The sequence below is a fragment of the Mytilus galloprovincialis genome, chromosome 9 (genome assembly GCF_965363235.1).
Source record: "Mytilus galloprovincialis chromosome 9, xbMytGall1.hap1.1, whole genome shotgun sequence".
NCBI classification, from domain to species: domain Eukaryota; kingdom Metazoa; phylum Mollusca; class Bivalvia; order Mytilida; family Mytilidae; genus Mytilus; species Mytilus galloprovincialis.
Window position 1 is genome coordinate 22,032,902 of NC_134846.1, and position 15,808 is coordinate 22,048,709.

The 15,808-nt window shown below is 32.1% G+C and overlaps 1 protein-coding gene and 1 long non-coding RNA gene across 3 annotated transcripts in view; one reads left to right on the plus strand and one right to left on the minus strand.

The window, feature by feature from the left end:
- Window positions 1-5,273: 5,273 nt before the first annotated feature.
- LOC143044624 (uncharacterized) lies at window positions 5,274-10,318 on the minus strand. Of its 2 annotated transcripts, none has more exons than XR_012968735.1 (3): window positions 8,747-10,318; window positions 6,929-7,026; window positions 5,274-5,852 (listed from the first exon to the last, which is right to left on the minus strand). It is a non-coding gene; the product is annotated as an uncharacterized LOC143044624 (long non-coding RNA). The 2 variants fall into 2 exon arrangements; XR_012968736.1 differs by having other exon boundaries at window positions 8,837-10,314.
- A 2,530-nt stretch (window positions 10,319-12,848) lies between these two features.
- The window catches only part of LOC143046514 (immunoglobulin superfamily member 10-like), a 42,323-nt gene continuing 39,363 nt past the window's right edge, over window positions 12,849-15,808 (plus strand). Inside the window, exons 1-2 of the mRNA XM_076219668.1 lie at window positions 12,849-13,134; window positions 15,393-15,698. Coding sequence (XP_076075783.1) covers window positions 12,849-13,134; window positions 15,393-15,698 — 592 coding nt within the window. The remainder of the gene's footprint in view (window positions 13,135-15,392; window positions 15,699-15,808) is intronic.

A 15,808-nucleotide genomic window follows, 5' to 3' on the forward strand; every position in this document is an offset into this window, starting at 1 on the left:
AGTGGAGGACAACTGTGAATACCTGTCCGTGTGGTATCCACCCTCTATTACCCTATCACAGAATTACCAACTCAGGTGTTGGCTCACCATATTTAAATTCTTAAATTGTAAATTAAGGTTTTTGCTGGGTGTTATTTCCCGATCCTATTTCGTACCCCCTGATTTTAAGAGGGCGTATCTAATTAGTCATGCCCGATTAACTTTAAGTAAATTGAACCTCAACTTAAAGACCTACACCGGGTAAATAAGTTCGAGGTACAATAAGTAGACAATAGAAATTTTTTGTGACATGAGATCGTCCCAGCTTTCTTAGATAATTATTTTGCGTTGAATAACAATGAAAAATGCAAGAGCAGGTTTGTAAGAACTTTAAATCGTCTTATATTTATATGTTTAGGGCACTGTAGACAAAAAGCAGCATTATTTACTTTGACAACACTATTATTAATACTTTATTCTACGTTTGTTTGTTTGTCCATTTACTTACAAAGATGTCTTTTTCCTTTATACAATCAAATTCAAATTGATACTTATGCACACTTTTGCTAGCAGCAATGAAGTGATTGTTCTTATATTTTTGATACGATTAGTTGCACGACGTTGCTTTAATATAATATTAAAGTAAATAGTAAAATCACAGAAATTATGAACTCCGATGAATATTCAAAACGGAAAGTCTTAGTCTTAATCAAATGGCAAAATCAAAAGCTCGAACACATCAAACGAACTGATGACAATTGTCAGGCATTTTCTAATGTAAAAAAGTGAATAAAACCTTGTTTTATAGCTAGCTAACCTTCTTATTTGTATTGCAGTCGCATCAAATTCAATTATATTAATTACGTTGTGTAAACAAACAGACATAATTGGTTAATGGTTAAAAATGTCAAAAATAGGGGTACAGCAGTCAACATTATGTTATATTCCTAATCAATATAAAAGCAAAAAAACATGTAAAAAAGGGATGCAGACAAAACACAATAACAGAATATAAGACAAGAATACAACGAAAATAGTGGAATAAATTACTTTTAGAGTGTCAAGAACTCGTTGGAAGTACTTGATAAATTGCATGCTTATATTGGTGATTTTGAATCTGTTCAAAGTTTTGATTTTTCTACCCTGTATACCACATTGCCTCACATTCTCATTAAGAAAAAAATTACACACCTAATCAAATGGGCATTCAAAAAATCAGAATGTGAATATATATGTTCAAAGTCTTTAAGGTCATTTTTTAGTAGCAATAAACAAAAAAACTATGTTAATTGGACATGCTTTGATACTATATATGCCCTTGAATTTTTACTAGATAACATTTTTGTTCGCTTTGGGGATTCCGTATATCGTCAGATTATCGGAATTCCAATGGGGACTAACTGTGCACCACTTATTGCGGACCTGTTTTTGTATTGTTATGAGTTACAATTTATGACAAAAATAAGCAAAGACCCATCGAAACAACATCTGATAAACAAATTTAATAATACTTTTAGATATTTGGATGACATTTTGGCTCTCAATAATGACGACTTCAGTATGTATATTAATGAAATTTATCCTGTTGAACTTACTTTAAATAAAGCTAATACTTACAATGACCACTGCCCTTTTCTCGATCTTGATATCTATATCACTAATGGAAAGTTGAATACTAAAATTTATGATAAAAGGGATGATTTTTCATTTCCTATCGTTAATTATCCGTTTTTAGATGGTGACGTTCCCTTGTCACCATCTTACGGTGTTTATATATCTCAACTTGTACGATTCGCTCGTGTATGTAACAATGTTTTAGATTTTAACGAGAGAAATTTATGTATTACTGAAAAATTATTACACCAGGGTTTTCGATATCACAAACTAGTCAAAACATTTACTAAATTTTATCATCGGTATAAAGACATCATTCGTAAATATAGCTCAACATGCAGACTTCTAATACGTTCAGGTATTTCACATCCAATTTTTTATGGTAATATTCTTTATAAAGCACAAAGGTGTCAGTATTCACCTCAGAAACTTACAAAACCTTAGAATAGACTTATTAAGAAGGGATATAGTTACGATACTGTTGTCAAGTCATTAAAGATTGCATATTTTGGCGTTAATATTGAGTCACTGATAAGGTCTTTGCATCGGAACTAAACACATTTATTCTAAAAACAGTTGTTGGCATGACACGGGTTATGTTCTTCTCATATATGTTATGATGGTATGATACTAAACCCCTAACGGGAAGGATTGTGCCTGATGTTCATATGATGAAATCATAATCTTTCAGTCAGTTTAATTGAAGTCTGGAGCTGGCATGTCAGTTAACTGCTAGTAGTCTGTTGTTATTTATGTATTATTGTCATTTTGTTTTTTTTTCTTTGGTTACATCTTCTGACATCAGACTCGGATTTCTCTTTAACTGAATTTTAACGTGCGTATTGTTATGCGTTAACTTTACTACATTGGTTAGAATTATAGGGGGAGGGTTGAGATCTCACAAACATGTTAACCCCGCCGCATTTTTGCGCCTGTCCCAAGTCAGGAGCCTCTTGCCTTTGTTAGTCTTGTATTATTTTTATTTTAGTTTCTTGTGTACAATTTGGAAATTAGTATGGCGTTCATTATCACTGGGCTAGTATATATTTGTTTAGGGGCCAGTTGAAGGACGCCTCCGGGTGCGGGAATTTCTCGCTACATTGAAGACCTGTTGGTGACCCTCTGCTGTTGTTTTTTAATTGGTCGGGTTGTTGTCTCTTTGACACATTCCCCATTTCTATTCTCAATTTTAAACATTCGCAGCGATGTTAAGGGCATTTCAAGAAATTTCCCATTTTTATACACAAGAAACATCATATTGAACTCAGAGATATTTTTCTCTGTCTTAAAGTCAAAATACACGTCAAAGGAGTAAACGGATGGAAAAGGGTCTATTCTGATTTACATTCCAAACTTTTATTTTTAGAAAAATATAAATACACTAGTGTCACGTGACTTCAAACTGAAAGTAACGACAATTTCCAAAAAAGTCAAAAGTGCAGGTTGAAGATGATATCGGATCACCCTGATTTTGGTCTCCCTGTAATCGGCATACATTGTTTTACTTCGAAAGTGCTGTTACTAGTTTTTTATTAGATGTTTTGTAAATAAAAAACAATAAAACATGGAGAATTTTATCGATTTATTGACTTTTTGGCACTTCGGGTTGTAAAATTTCCTTTACACGAACGCTATATAACTAGTAGCAGCACTTTTTGAAAAATATGAAATGTGGCCTTTCTACCAATACCAGAATGTAGTGGGTTGGTATAGCTCTTGTACCTGCACTTTTCAATTAATTTAACGTGTAGTAACATAATCGCCATGAAATGCAAGAAAAAAGCGTTTAAAAGACCATGTATCGGCTGACGGAAAAACTGTGTGTACATTTTGTTTTCACCGGCGTTTTATGTAATAATATAATTGAGCGAATAAACAAATATGCCCTTATTGCTTGCTTTATCATTTGAAGGAAACAAATTCAGAATTATTCAGGTCATTATTATGTTTATGTGTAGCACTCCAAACGTCGATTAGTGTTGGGGCACGCAGCCCTCCCCCTTTTTTTGTTTAAATTCGCCATCTGGGGTGTTTGTATTATAGCTCCGATTTCACAAGTGTATGTTCATAATATAAATTAATAGATTACCCTACTATGTCTCTTCTAGTGTTTTTGTATTGTAAACCATCAACATTTTACTGGGAAAAGTTGCATTTTCATTAAGAATTCAGAAATTCATTTTTTTGTTTGATCGGTGTGTCATTGTCAATTTTAAAATTTAAATAAAATAACCTACCTGCATAAAAATATTCAAATTTTACTTGTTGAATATCTGCTGTTAAGTGACTGGTATCAATTTGTTAATCATGATTTGGAGGTCTTTTTGAATTTATTTTCATGGGGGGGCATACACAGGGTGATTTTTTTTTGCCTCTAAATGATTGATTTTTCAACAGTTGTCAGGCTAGTTAATTTTGTATGGCTTGCTTTTTTTTATGTCCCTTGTTATTTCCTGTATTTCTTGTATTTTGTTGGACAGAATATTCCTTTTCAACCCATTCATTGCTATTCATGCTATTTGGAGCAAAATTTTACTTATTCTAACATTTTCAAAAGTTTTAAAAGTATACATTTTTACCATGACGTTGGAAATAGTGACTTATTTTTTTAGGTCGCTAATTTCGTATTAAAATCCTGTTTACTGTACAAAGTGGCCACCAATACAAATGGACAGCCAAGAAATAGCTGCAAGTGCTTACGTGACATTCAGCACAATCAACATGATCAATCGTGTTTTCATTGCTGAGATTGGAGCCAACTTTTCTGTCAGAATAAAAGAAATTCTATGTACCAGTATATATAACCTATCTTTACCTGACCCAATCACAAAAGTAACAAAACTTAATTGTAATTGTTAATCAAAACTTCATTGGCAATTATACCACATCATCTTATTTTTGTATCAAATTCTAGCTGTACAGTCTGTACTATGTACATAAATATGATACATGTAAATTTAAAATAAGAAGAAAGTAATTTCTGTCTGTGTGTTGGGAATGCTGTCTCATTGCCATACATGTATACATTGTAATGTGGTAATCAAATGAATGAATCATGATATAGGGGACAGGACAAATATAATATAATTCCGATTTCCCAAGTATACATGTATGTACGTACCTGTAGAAAAGTTAGATACACATGAACATGTATGTAAATGTACACATGTACAAAATAGCAGCTACATGATATAAATGCAAACAAAGAAAACTACCCATTTTTTTTGGTTCAAACATTGTGTGGCTGTTACACTTGTAGTCTTGTACAGAGGTCTTGCTCAGTATTGAAGGCCAACATCAATATGACCAACAACTGCAATCAAAACACTTTATTATGCTTTTGAACCTTTTGTAAACCTGTAGTTTGTGTGTTATGAAATGAGATTGAAATATAAATAATGACAAAATATGATTTTCTTGTTCTCTGGTGGCCAATACATAAATGTACATGTACAAAATGTATAGGACTATAATTTGTTCCCTGATGGCGAGTTGTTTCATATGTCATATTCTTACTTTTATTATTACATGAACATGCAACTCCATTAGTGGTGCATCAGTGATTTGCATGCATACATGTACATATCTCATGAAAATGTACATATCTGTAGGTTTACTGGTATGATTAATATTTATATTGAATTGCCTGTAATCGCCATAAAAATAACAAAACACTCATATAAGTCTTATAAATGAATATTTCAAAATTCCTCTTTACCATGTTTACAATTCAACTGAATAGCATGTCTATTTGTAGATCTCTCACTCGTCTTGGTTAGATATTGCAGATTTTTTCATATATTTCATGAAAGAGACAACAAATTACATTTTTTACATCCATGAAATACAATTTTTTAACTGAAATCCTTTTTGAAGCTCCTATTCTAAGAATATTCACAAATCTCCGAACTGCTGATATCATGTATATTTGAAATTCATTTTAACTGAGGTAAAAAAATCTTCAATTCAATAATTAACTTCTTTAATGATGAAAATTAATATTCCTCGTTTTTCAGCATCAAAACACTAAATTCCAATTCATTTGGTCTTGAAACATTCAATGCTTCTGCTTAGTACGGTACATTATGTAGAATTGCTGTCTTTTTTCTATTTTTCACGGACATATTTGGTAGCTTTCTAAACAAATTTTAATCAGATCTTCCATAATCATGATATCATGATAATGGCCATGATGATCATGAGTTATATAATAAGTAACTTTTAACTGGTGTCTGACTGCAGGTCTAAGGTCTTTATCCCTGAAATATAAAAATCCAAATATAATACATGTACAATGTACAAATGTATATACATGTATCAAATGAAATTTTCAAAATGAAAAAAGTAATCAAAAGTTAGTGCAAACATACTTCTTCAAAAAGGTACAATTAAAATGCTAACAAAATAATTCCCATCCTTTTTTACCTGTAGTATATAAATGTCTTCATTCAACATTTGAACAAAAATTAAATTTTCACACATTTTAAAAAAGAGCACTATGTAATAAATATTTAAATTTATGTATTTATATCTCCTTTTCCAAATGTGAACAATGACAGGAATACTTCAATATCAACATGATCAATATCAGTAATCCAAAAGAAATTTTAGCTTGCAAGTTCAGTATATTATTATACATGTTATAGGTGTATCTGTCATGTCTGTGTTTATAAATATTATTGCTGGTACAGACACTTCATTTTTAATTAAGAAATTATCATGATTTATATTGGGTACATTAATTATTGTATTGCAATTCTTGAAGAATGGAAAATTGTGCTATTTCAGAATATATCTACATACTTGTACAGTTACTTATTTGTCATGCATGTACATGATGTATAGATTTCAGAATGTCAGTTCTTATAAAAAAATGTATCCAAAGTTGCCTTTTAAAATCATTGCCATTTCACATGTATAAAGTTCTAAATTTACATCATACAATCTTCTCACGATGTAAGAAAACAGAAATTTATTTGCATGTACATGTATTATGAGAACAGGAAGAAAAGCCTGGCTTGCTAACATATTTAACCGTTATTAAACAATCAACTTAAACCCCGCCACATTCTGTATGTTTGTGTCTGTAATTAAGCACTTGTTGTTTGTTTGTTTGTTCATTCATTTTTTTCCCACATAAATTAGGCCATTAGTTTTCTCCTTCAACATGTTTATTAACATTTATGATTTTGGGCCTTTTATGTGTTTTTCTCATTGTTGAAGGCCATAATGCCTAAATGGTGACCTATAGTTTTTAATTTCTCTTTCACTTGGACTCTTGAGGAGAGTGGTCTCATTGTACAATAGTTAGATAATTGCAGGATAAACAATTTACCTGTCTATAATAAAGATCCCAAATTCAAACCATTACTTTATATATCACCAAAGCTTGAATGGCATACTGTAACCTTAGTCCTGTAATTCTCAGGCGACCTAAAAGAAAAAGATTGTAATAATATACTTTAGTTTTAAAATAAGGAGCATGAAAAATTGATAACAACACGTTTAATAATTTCATGCGTCCAAAGTGCTTTTCTGGATTTACCTTCATCAGGCATGTCAGGAACACTCATCAAAGCCTACATTTAAATCCAAAGATGTATAAGTACAAACAAATGAAGTACAGAAACTGTTACAGAGCTATATATACAAAAATAGTATGAACCTGTGTATACATGTAACATGTATCTGTGTATCATGTGTATAATCATCATGATAATGAATCATATATTTTTTAAAATAAAGAAATTACTTTTGCCACACAAGTTTGTTTATAATGCAAATTAAATAAACCCATGATACGCATGTTGCTAATGTTTGCTCGTCTTAATGTAACTTTTATGATTAAATAGAAGTGCTGAGAGCACTGCTCAAAATAGTCAGCTCCCTCCCCCAACAAAAAATATATAAAATAATCTGAAACAAACAAGTGAATCTGTGAGCTACTGATTGCTTATGATACCCCCATAAACTTTAAGAATTTTAAGGTACACAGGAAGTTGTTGAATGATGTATATGAAAAAGCATCACAAGGTATTGCTGATTCATATAAACCCTGAAAGCAAATTTTAGAAATCCTTGTTATTTTCCTGAGAAAGATGGACGAAAAAAATTCATGGAACAGACAGACAGACTGACTTTAATATAGTCAGTCTGTCTAGATATAGATGTATAGGTACAAAATGTATGAGTGCCAATGAGACAACTCTCATTGGCGAATCCAAGGGGGGGGGGTGTCTGTTCCAGGGGTTGGAACCCCCCGTTTTTTTGGCCGATCAATGCATTTGAATGGGGACATACAGTTGGAACCCCCCCCTTTTTAAAATGGCTGGATCCGTCCCTGACTCTCTATCCAAAAATCTGGCTGTTTTAAAGATGTATAGATAGATAGAAATAGAAACAGTATACATTTGCAATTGTACCCGCACTTTTTAAAAGATTAAAAGTTTTGGTATATAAAAAGATAAAATCCTGACAACTAGAATAAGTAAATCTAAAATAAATAAAAATCATGAGCATAAGGGAGCTTATGTTACAATATCAGCTAAGTGTCATGAAAAACACTTGTACATGTATGTGTTATTTTTTGTATCATCAGTAGATTGAGGTAGACTTACATTCACAGCAATAAGAATATGAGACCCTCCCTCTCATCTATCGGTTTGACCGTTTCTAAACAGCTGTTTAGTTTAAAAAATGATGATTTGCATACTTTCATGCTTGCACACAGTTGTCTGTTGTAACAGAATACACAGCTTTATTACAAGTGGGGCTTTTTTCTGCCTCTTGGTCATGTGGTTTCACAAATAAAATTTTACAAATACCATTATAGTTCGATTCTGTTTACTGGGGATTTAGCTTTGAGTAATGGATTTAATTCCAACCAACACTGAACAGGGACACAGTTCAGATATTTGATGTCATACATGTACTCTATTTTTTAGAGGGAAAATGCATGCAGTGACTATTCAATTTTAATACTGATAATAATTATTATATATACATTTTTTGTATATATATAAAAAAATAATATGTCAAAGTAGGCAGTCGTGATGAGCAAAGTACATATTAACAAGCCTCAGATTATTGCTTCTTTTAGTCTTTCCTAATTAGGCCAAAAAAATATATGTCTGTTTACGGTTACCTGACCTACCCTATTTTTGAGCACCGATCCTTTAAATAGTCATTTTATTTCCGTCGTAAAGTGAAAAATAAACTGAACTAGAGTCAAAAGTGCATTTACATTTTTGTAGCGTTGCCAATAATATAAGTCAATTGCCTGATACATCCTAATGTTCACAATCATAAATATAGCAGCTGTTTTAAGGAAATTTCGCAACTCGTGTGATGAAATAAACACTTCGCCACCATTTTTTCCAACCAATAACAAAGGGAAATAATTCAATCTTTAAAAATACAGGTGAACTCGGCCCATGTCAAGATAAAACCACATAACTCTAAAATCATGCCAAAAAATTAAAATGAAAAAATAAAATAAAATGGAAATACCGACCTACCTACCCTATTTATTTGATGTATGTAACCTTAAACAGACAAATATTGTGTTTGCCTTATACATGTAATAATAACTTTCATACTATGAATGGCAAAATCCATTATTAGAAAGGAATTGCAGCAAAAAAATTGAAAGAAGAAATACATGCAATAACATTAGAGTAAGACTGTAGAAATTCAACTCTGGTGTAAAATGTTCTTCCCTCTATTCCAAATAATTACAAGATACAGCCCCACATTACATGTACGAAACATTCAAGTGGACAATGCTTTCTCAGTCTTTATCTATATTGCACACAATAATAATAGCAAATGGTCTATTCTTAGTCTAAAAAATTAAGACATCTTGCAAGGCTATTTTATTTTAGCTTTGAGCCTTCCTGCGAAAAATGAAATAGCTTCATGTAGCCTTGTAAGAGGTTACAATTACATCTGAACATGAACTGCTAAATTACAGACCTAGTCCAAATAATTATGATGTCTGGCAAGGCTATCTAATTTTTTTTTCTTGGACGCCTTAAGCTTCCTACTGGCTGTGTCAGATAAAAAATAAAAATAGTCTTGCCAGACGTCTTAATTATTTGGACTATTACCAATTACAGACCAACACAAAAATGTTTGTTAGGGATGATGAATTGAAATAATTATTTAAAGGTGGTTTTGATGTCCAAATAATTATGACGTCTTGAAATGCTAGTTTATTTTTTTTCTTTGACACCTTAATTACTTTCGATCTTGAAAGGCTATTTTCTTTTTTTTCTTTGACACCTTACTTCGAAATAAAAAAATATAATAGCCTTTCAACACGTCATATTCATTTGGAGTAGTTTTGATGAAGAATAATTAGCCCCGGTAAATAAGTTTTTTTATTTGATGTGTCCTGCAGGAATAATTTTTTTACTTTGGACGAATGGCATGATGTAAATAAGTACAATGTTTACATAACTGATGGCACATTGGTAGTCCAAAAAGTAAGGCGTCAAAGAAAAAAATTATATTAGCCTTTCAAGACGTCATAATTATTTGGACTAGCACATTGGCGGATCCAAGGGTTGGAACCCCCCTTTGTCCTGGGTTGGCCGGGAACCCGTCCTTTATAAAATGGCTGGATCCGCCCCTGTGGCATCATGCAATTGAAATACATGTATGTTAATGCATATTATTATTAAAAAGGCGATAAGAGGCACAGGCACATGTTTTTTATTTTATTTCTTCATTTTCCTAAATTATCTGACACAAGATGAACGTTCATAATTTGTGTGGACCGACCATAGGATTAACAAACACCTGTGAAGAAGAACCCCTGTGATAGATACTGGCTATGGTTGAAATTAAATATTGCAACACGTGGTTATATCTGATCTACCCGATGCACAAGCCAGTCTGCATAATTTTAGTATATCTCTAGATTATAATACCTGAAAGCGATAAATTACACCATGATTATCCTTTTAAATCATGTTTTGCCCTGAAAATGGATCATATTGAATAAATTTTCCATTTGTTCTCATCAGTTTCTTCAACCAGGTCGTTTTAATCTCAACTGACAAGTGCACGGCTGCTTCAATTATCTTCAATTAACAGACTTGCAAACTGCAAGCTTCACGACTACATTGAATTTCCAAATAAGGTAAAAAGTGGGCGGAGCTTAAACTCCGCTTGCAATCTTTCTTTTGATAAATACAGCTTTCACTCAAATTATTTCCATTATTTTGTGTGAAAATACATTATAATATGAAAAAAGACACCATATGAGATATAGTTCATCATTTATGCGATACGCGTAGCTTACCTATTGCTACATTTAGTACTGTGTCTGCTTCTTCTTCTTCTTGGTATAAGCCTCCTTTAATTAGGAGCACCTCCAAATATATATGGAGTTTTCCCTTAACTTAAAATTTTTTAAAATGATAAAACAAAATTTCCAACATATGTACAGCACATATAAATAAACAATAAACAATAGAAATGTCATGCAAGGCATATTTACATGGACCTTTTTATAACAAACCATACAAGTATATTCACTTAAGTATGTGACTTAGTTTTATTTATATTTAAAATTATGTTTCATTTGAATTTGCTTTTTAATATGCATAAAATGTACATTAAAAGGAGGTTTCATTTAATAAGTCATATTGAGTGTAGTGTTACAAAGTATTGAACGGAACGGATATGTGATCTCTGCGCCGGAGATTGCGTCAAAAGTCGCCCGCCATTAAACATTTTGATCCAGATAGGGGAAATAACTCCTGCACTATTTTTTATTCGGTTTTGCGGGAAAATCACCTTAATGTCGCTGCGTTAAAAAAAGAGCACAAAAACACAAAAACGGGATGTTTAAAAGAACATAGCTACGAAACACACATATAGAATAGACAAAACACATTAGAAAAATGAAAGACTAGAATAAAACAATTGTCATAGAATAATAACACAATAACGGGTAGTATAACACGTACCAGTATAGTATTTGATTATAAACCAATTTTGAAATGAAAGTACAGAAAAATGATTATCATTTACATGTACAAGGTTTCTGACCTTTAATTGTCGTATATACATCTATACTATTAAACGAGAAGACCTCATTTTTGGTGTCGCTTCTTTTCTTTCCACAACAAATTAATCAACACGCCTCTGTGTCCTATGGGTACAGTGCATAGTCGCATTTGTCATCCATTCATATGATTATTCAGATTTAGTTATTTTGGGAGAAAAACGAGAAAAAGGCATCCGGATATTGTCCCGTCATTGGACGAAATTTTAAGTCTGATTAGACTTCCGGTTTGCGTTTTTCTGTATACTGTATTTTAAGAATTCTATCTGCTATCATTTTCAAGTTTACTATCCACGGCGGTCACATAGTTTATTAAATAGAGAGGGTCTGTATACTATATCAATGACCACCATGGTATCCACGGCGGTCACATAGTTTATTAAATAGAGAGGGTCTGTATACTACATCAATGACCACCATGGATCGATTAGTAAACTTAAAATTGAAAGTAAATACACTATATTTATATAGTAATGAATGTTCATAATATACAGATAAGCCCTAAAATTATTCAAGTGAACTTTTGATACCTTTTCTGAAATTCTCCAGTTATTAAATCTTTTACAAAATTCATTGATTACAAAAAAGAAGATGTGGTATGATAGCCATGTTGAGACAACTCTCCACAAGAGATCAAAATGACACAGAAATTAACAACTATAGGTCAACGTACGACCTTCAACAACGAGCAAAGCCCATACCGCATACTCAGCTTTAAAAGGCCCCGAACTGACAAGGTAACACAATCCAAACCAGAAAACTAGCGGCCTTATTCATGTACAAAAAATGAACGAAAACAAATATGTAACACATAAACAAACGACAACCACTGAATTACAGGCTCCTTACTTAAATGTTCAGAACATACTCAATGTATTATGTTCATATTGAAATTGATAGAAAACCAAAATTGGGAATTTTGGAAATAAAGGAGGAGGGATAAAAAAAAAAACACATTTTCCTGTCCCCAATAACCTTTGACTTATGATACTTTTGCTGAAATTTTTTTACATAATTCTTCCAACAACACTTTACATACTTTCAACTACGCTCTGAATGCCCGCGATTTCGCGGGTGTGTTCTAGTGTTATTTAATTTGCAAACCATTTGTTAAGGTGTCCATACCTTTTTAGTATTGGTTAATTATAAAAAATACATTATATGTATTGCAGCGTTAAAAATGGCAGCTTTGGAATTCACAGTGGGCTATGGAAGAAGTATTACACTACAGTGTGATTTAATTGGAAATCCTAATGTTAAATCGGTTTCCTGGCAGAGAACACCAGTGGACAACTCAACGGAAGATATTTGCGTTGATGGCGTAAAATATATGGGATCAAAGATCAGTAACCCGTCACTTGTAATAGTAAATGCAAAGGAGAATAATACTGGTTCCTATTTTTGCACTGCAACAATTAATGAAAATGAAGAGTTAAGGGGAGAAACCGTATCGGTTTGTGTACAAGGTATGTTATAAAATTTGAAAAATAATACTTTTGTTCTTCAGGAAAGTAAACAAGTATTGCTGGTATATATTAGACAATGAATCTTGACTGAAGTCAACTTGCCTGAAAACCTAAGATTATGCCAATAACTGTTTGATTCACATCATCTTAATTAACAGAGTACAGGTTGACCGATACATTTGATTAAATTATTTTCTGAAACATTGTAATGTACGTTAAAGATATATAGCTCAAAAATGGTTTACAAGAAACCAACCATATAAGGTTACGAAAACTACAGCTTTATTAAGAGTATTTCGACTGTGCTACCTACATTATCTACAGTCTACCTATAAGTTTGGTATGACAATATTTCACTTCTATACTTACAATGTCCCTTTCCATTTAAATCAATGATTAAACAATTATTTAAAAGGGGGAACCCCACAAAAGACCTTTTAACTTATCGATCATCCATGTGCTTTAAAATTCCTGATTCCCAAAACTAATTCAAAGGCCGGAAAAACTCATCTTCAAATATGTTTAAGGAGGCAATGCTTTAGCAGTTAGACAATTAAAAATAAACGTCGATATTCACAATGTGTATCGTGCAATGTGAAAACATCAGTCCTGCACATGGTTATATCTTGCCTTTTCGTATGACATGTCTTGATAGAGTGAGATCTATATGTCTGGTCACATCAACTTATCTAAAATTTGATTTCAATTTGTGTATGAAAGACACATTGGCCTTAATTTTTAAATAACACAAAAAAACATCTGTATAACATACACTTTCGAAAACCTAAGAGGTTTGACATTTATCAAAATAAAATTGAGAATGAAAATGGAGAAAATATCAAAGAGACAATAACACTACAAAAAAGCAGAACACAGCCCAAGACCACCCATAAGTCTTCAAAACAGCATGAAAATACGGCACCTTGAAATCACCTACAGCTGGCCCAGAAACACAAATGTGTACTATATAAAAGGAGATGTGGTATGCTTGTCAATGAGACAACTCTCAACAAGAAACCAAATGACCCATACATTAACAATTAAGTTCACCGTACGGCCTTCAACAATGAAGAAACCTTAGATCAGTGAAACTGAATGTCAAACTAAATTAAAAAAACATATAAATTAACTTACATTAAAGAAACAAGACTAACAAAGGCCGGAGGCTCTTGACATGGAAAAAACGCAGACACACCATGTTAAACATATGTACTGAAATATCAACCCTCCCTCTATACTTCCAGCAAAAAGGAAATAAAAAAATACACAGCAAGTCAATGATATGGAATTATCTATATTCAGATGAGAGGTTCAGCAAGCTATAAAACCCGGTTCAATACACCGTTTTCTACAAGAAAATGCATGTACTAAGTTAGGAATATATAAACACTTTCTACGATTTAATTTGGCCAGGTGAATTTAATAATAGTTTGTATATCAACAAAAAAAAGACAATACATAGTAAAATGTCCCCAAAAAAAGTAAAGAACTCAAAAACAAATAATACATATACCTTAAAAACTGTTAAAATCAAAACCTCATACTCAACAAACGTATGGGAAACAACTGTCATATTCCTGACTTGGTAAAAGCATTTCCTTATGTAGAAAATGGTGGATCAAAATCAGGTTCCTAAGTCTGTGACTTGTATAATATTTGCGTAAAATTCCATCATATTGACAATGTGTGAGGAATACAAAATATAAGGCTTTTATCACTGTCATTTAGACTTAGTTTAATAGTTGAAGCATTGAACTTATATCACATATTCTAAATTACACGTGTTTCGTAAGTTTGAAAAGAAAAGAAGACGACGCTGTTTCCCTTGAAGACATGTCATTGGAATGTATCGTATCACATAAGACGTCATGTATTGCAATGGTGCAGATATAGTAAATAATAATCCGATACATTAATAAGTCTATGTTTAGGTATCGAAAATTCTGCAATAGGTTCTGGGATCTTTGAAACAATGTATACGAAACATAAGAAAAACAATATATGACTCAACGAAATCTAATCATAAACTGACAAATTGTTATTTAAAAGATTCATAATATCATTTTTCGAATGTTTTTGACATTCGGTTTCAACGGCCGAAATTGGTTTTTATCGTTCACTGACCTTTGCTTGTGGAATAAGTACATGTAAACTATTCATAAATAAAAAGTTACTTTTTTTCGTTGGCATATTATATTGTACCTCATATATTTTAACATTCTATGCCTTCAAACTATTTTTTTTTAATTTGTTTGCAGCAATCAGAATGACAGCCGCAGAGTACTATGTGGCGAACGGAAAAACAATTATATTACAGTGTGCTTTAGTAAATATTTCTACACCAACGTCTGTGTTTTGGCAGAAAAGAATATTATCATCACAAGAAAATAGAACAGAAAACATTATCATAGACGGTTCCAAATATAAGGGATCGAATCTCAGAAACCCATCATTGGTGATTGTTAATGCAAATCAAAGTGATACCGGTTCTTATTTTTGTACTGCAACTGTTGCCGGAGTAGGAGAAGAGATAAAAGGAGACGACGTTTCCCTGACCATTGAAGGTAAGTCAATAAGTAATCAAACGGCGTTAGTAAGTTGAAAATAAAGTCATTACATTAATTTAAAAAACACCGAAAAAGCGATCACTTCCATGATCATTTGCATTTCAGAA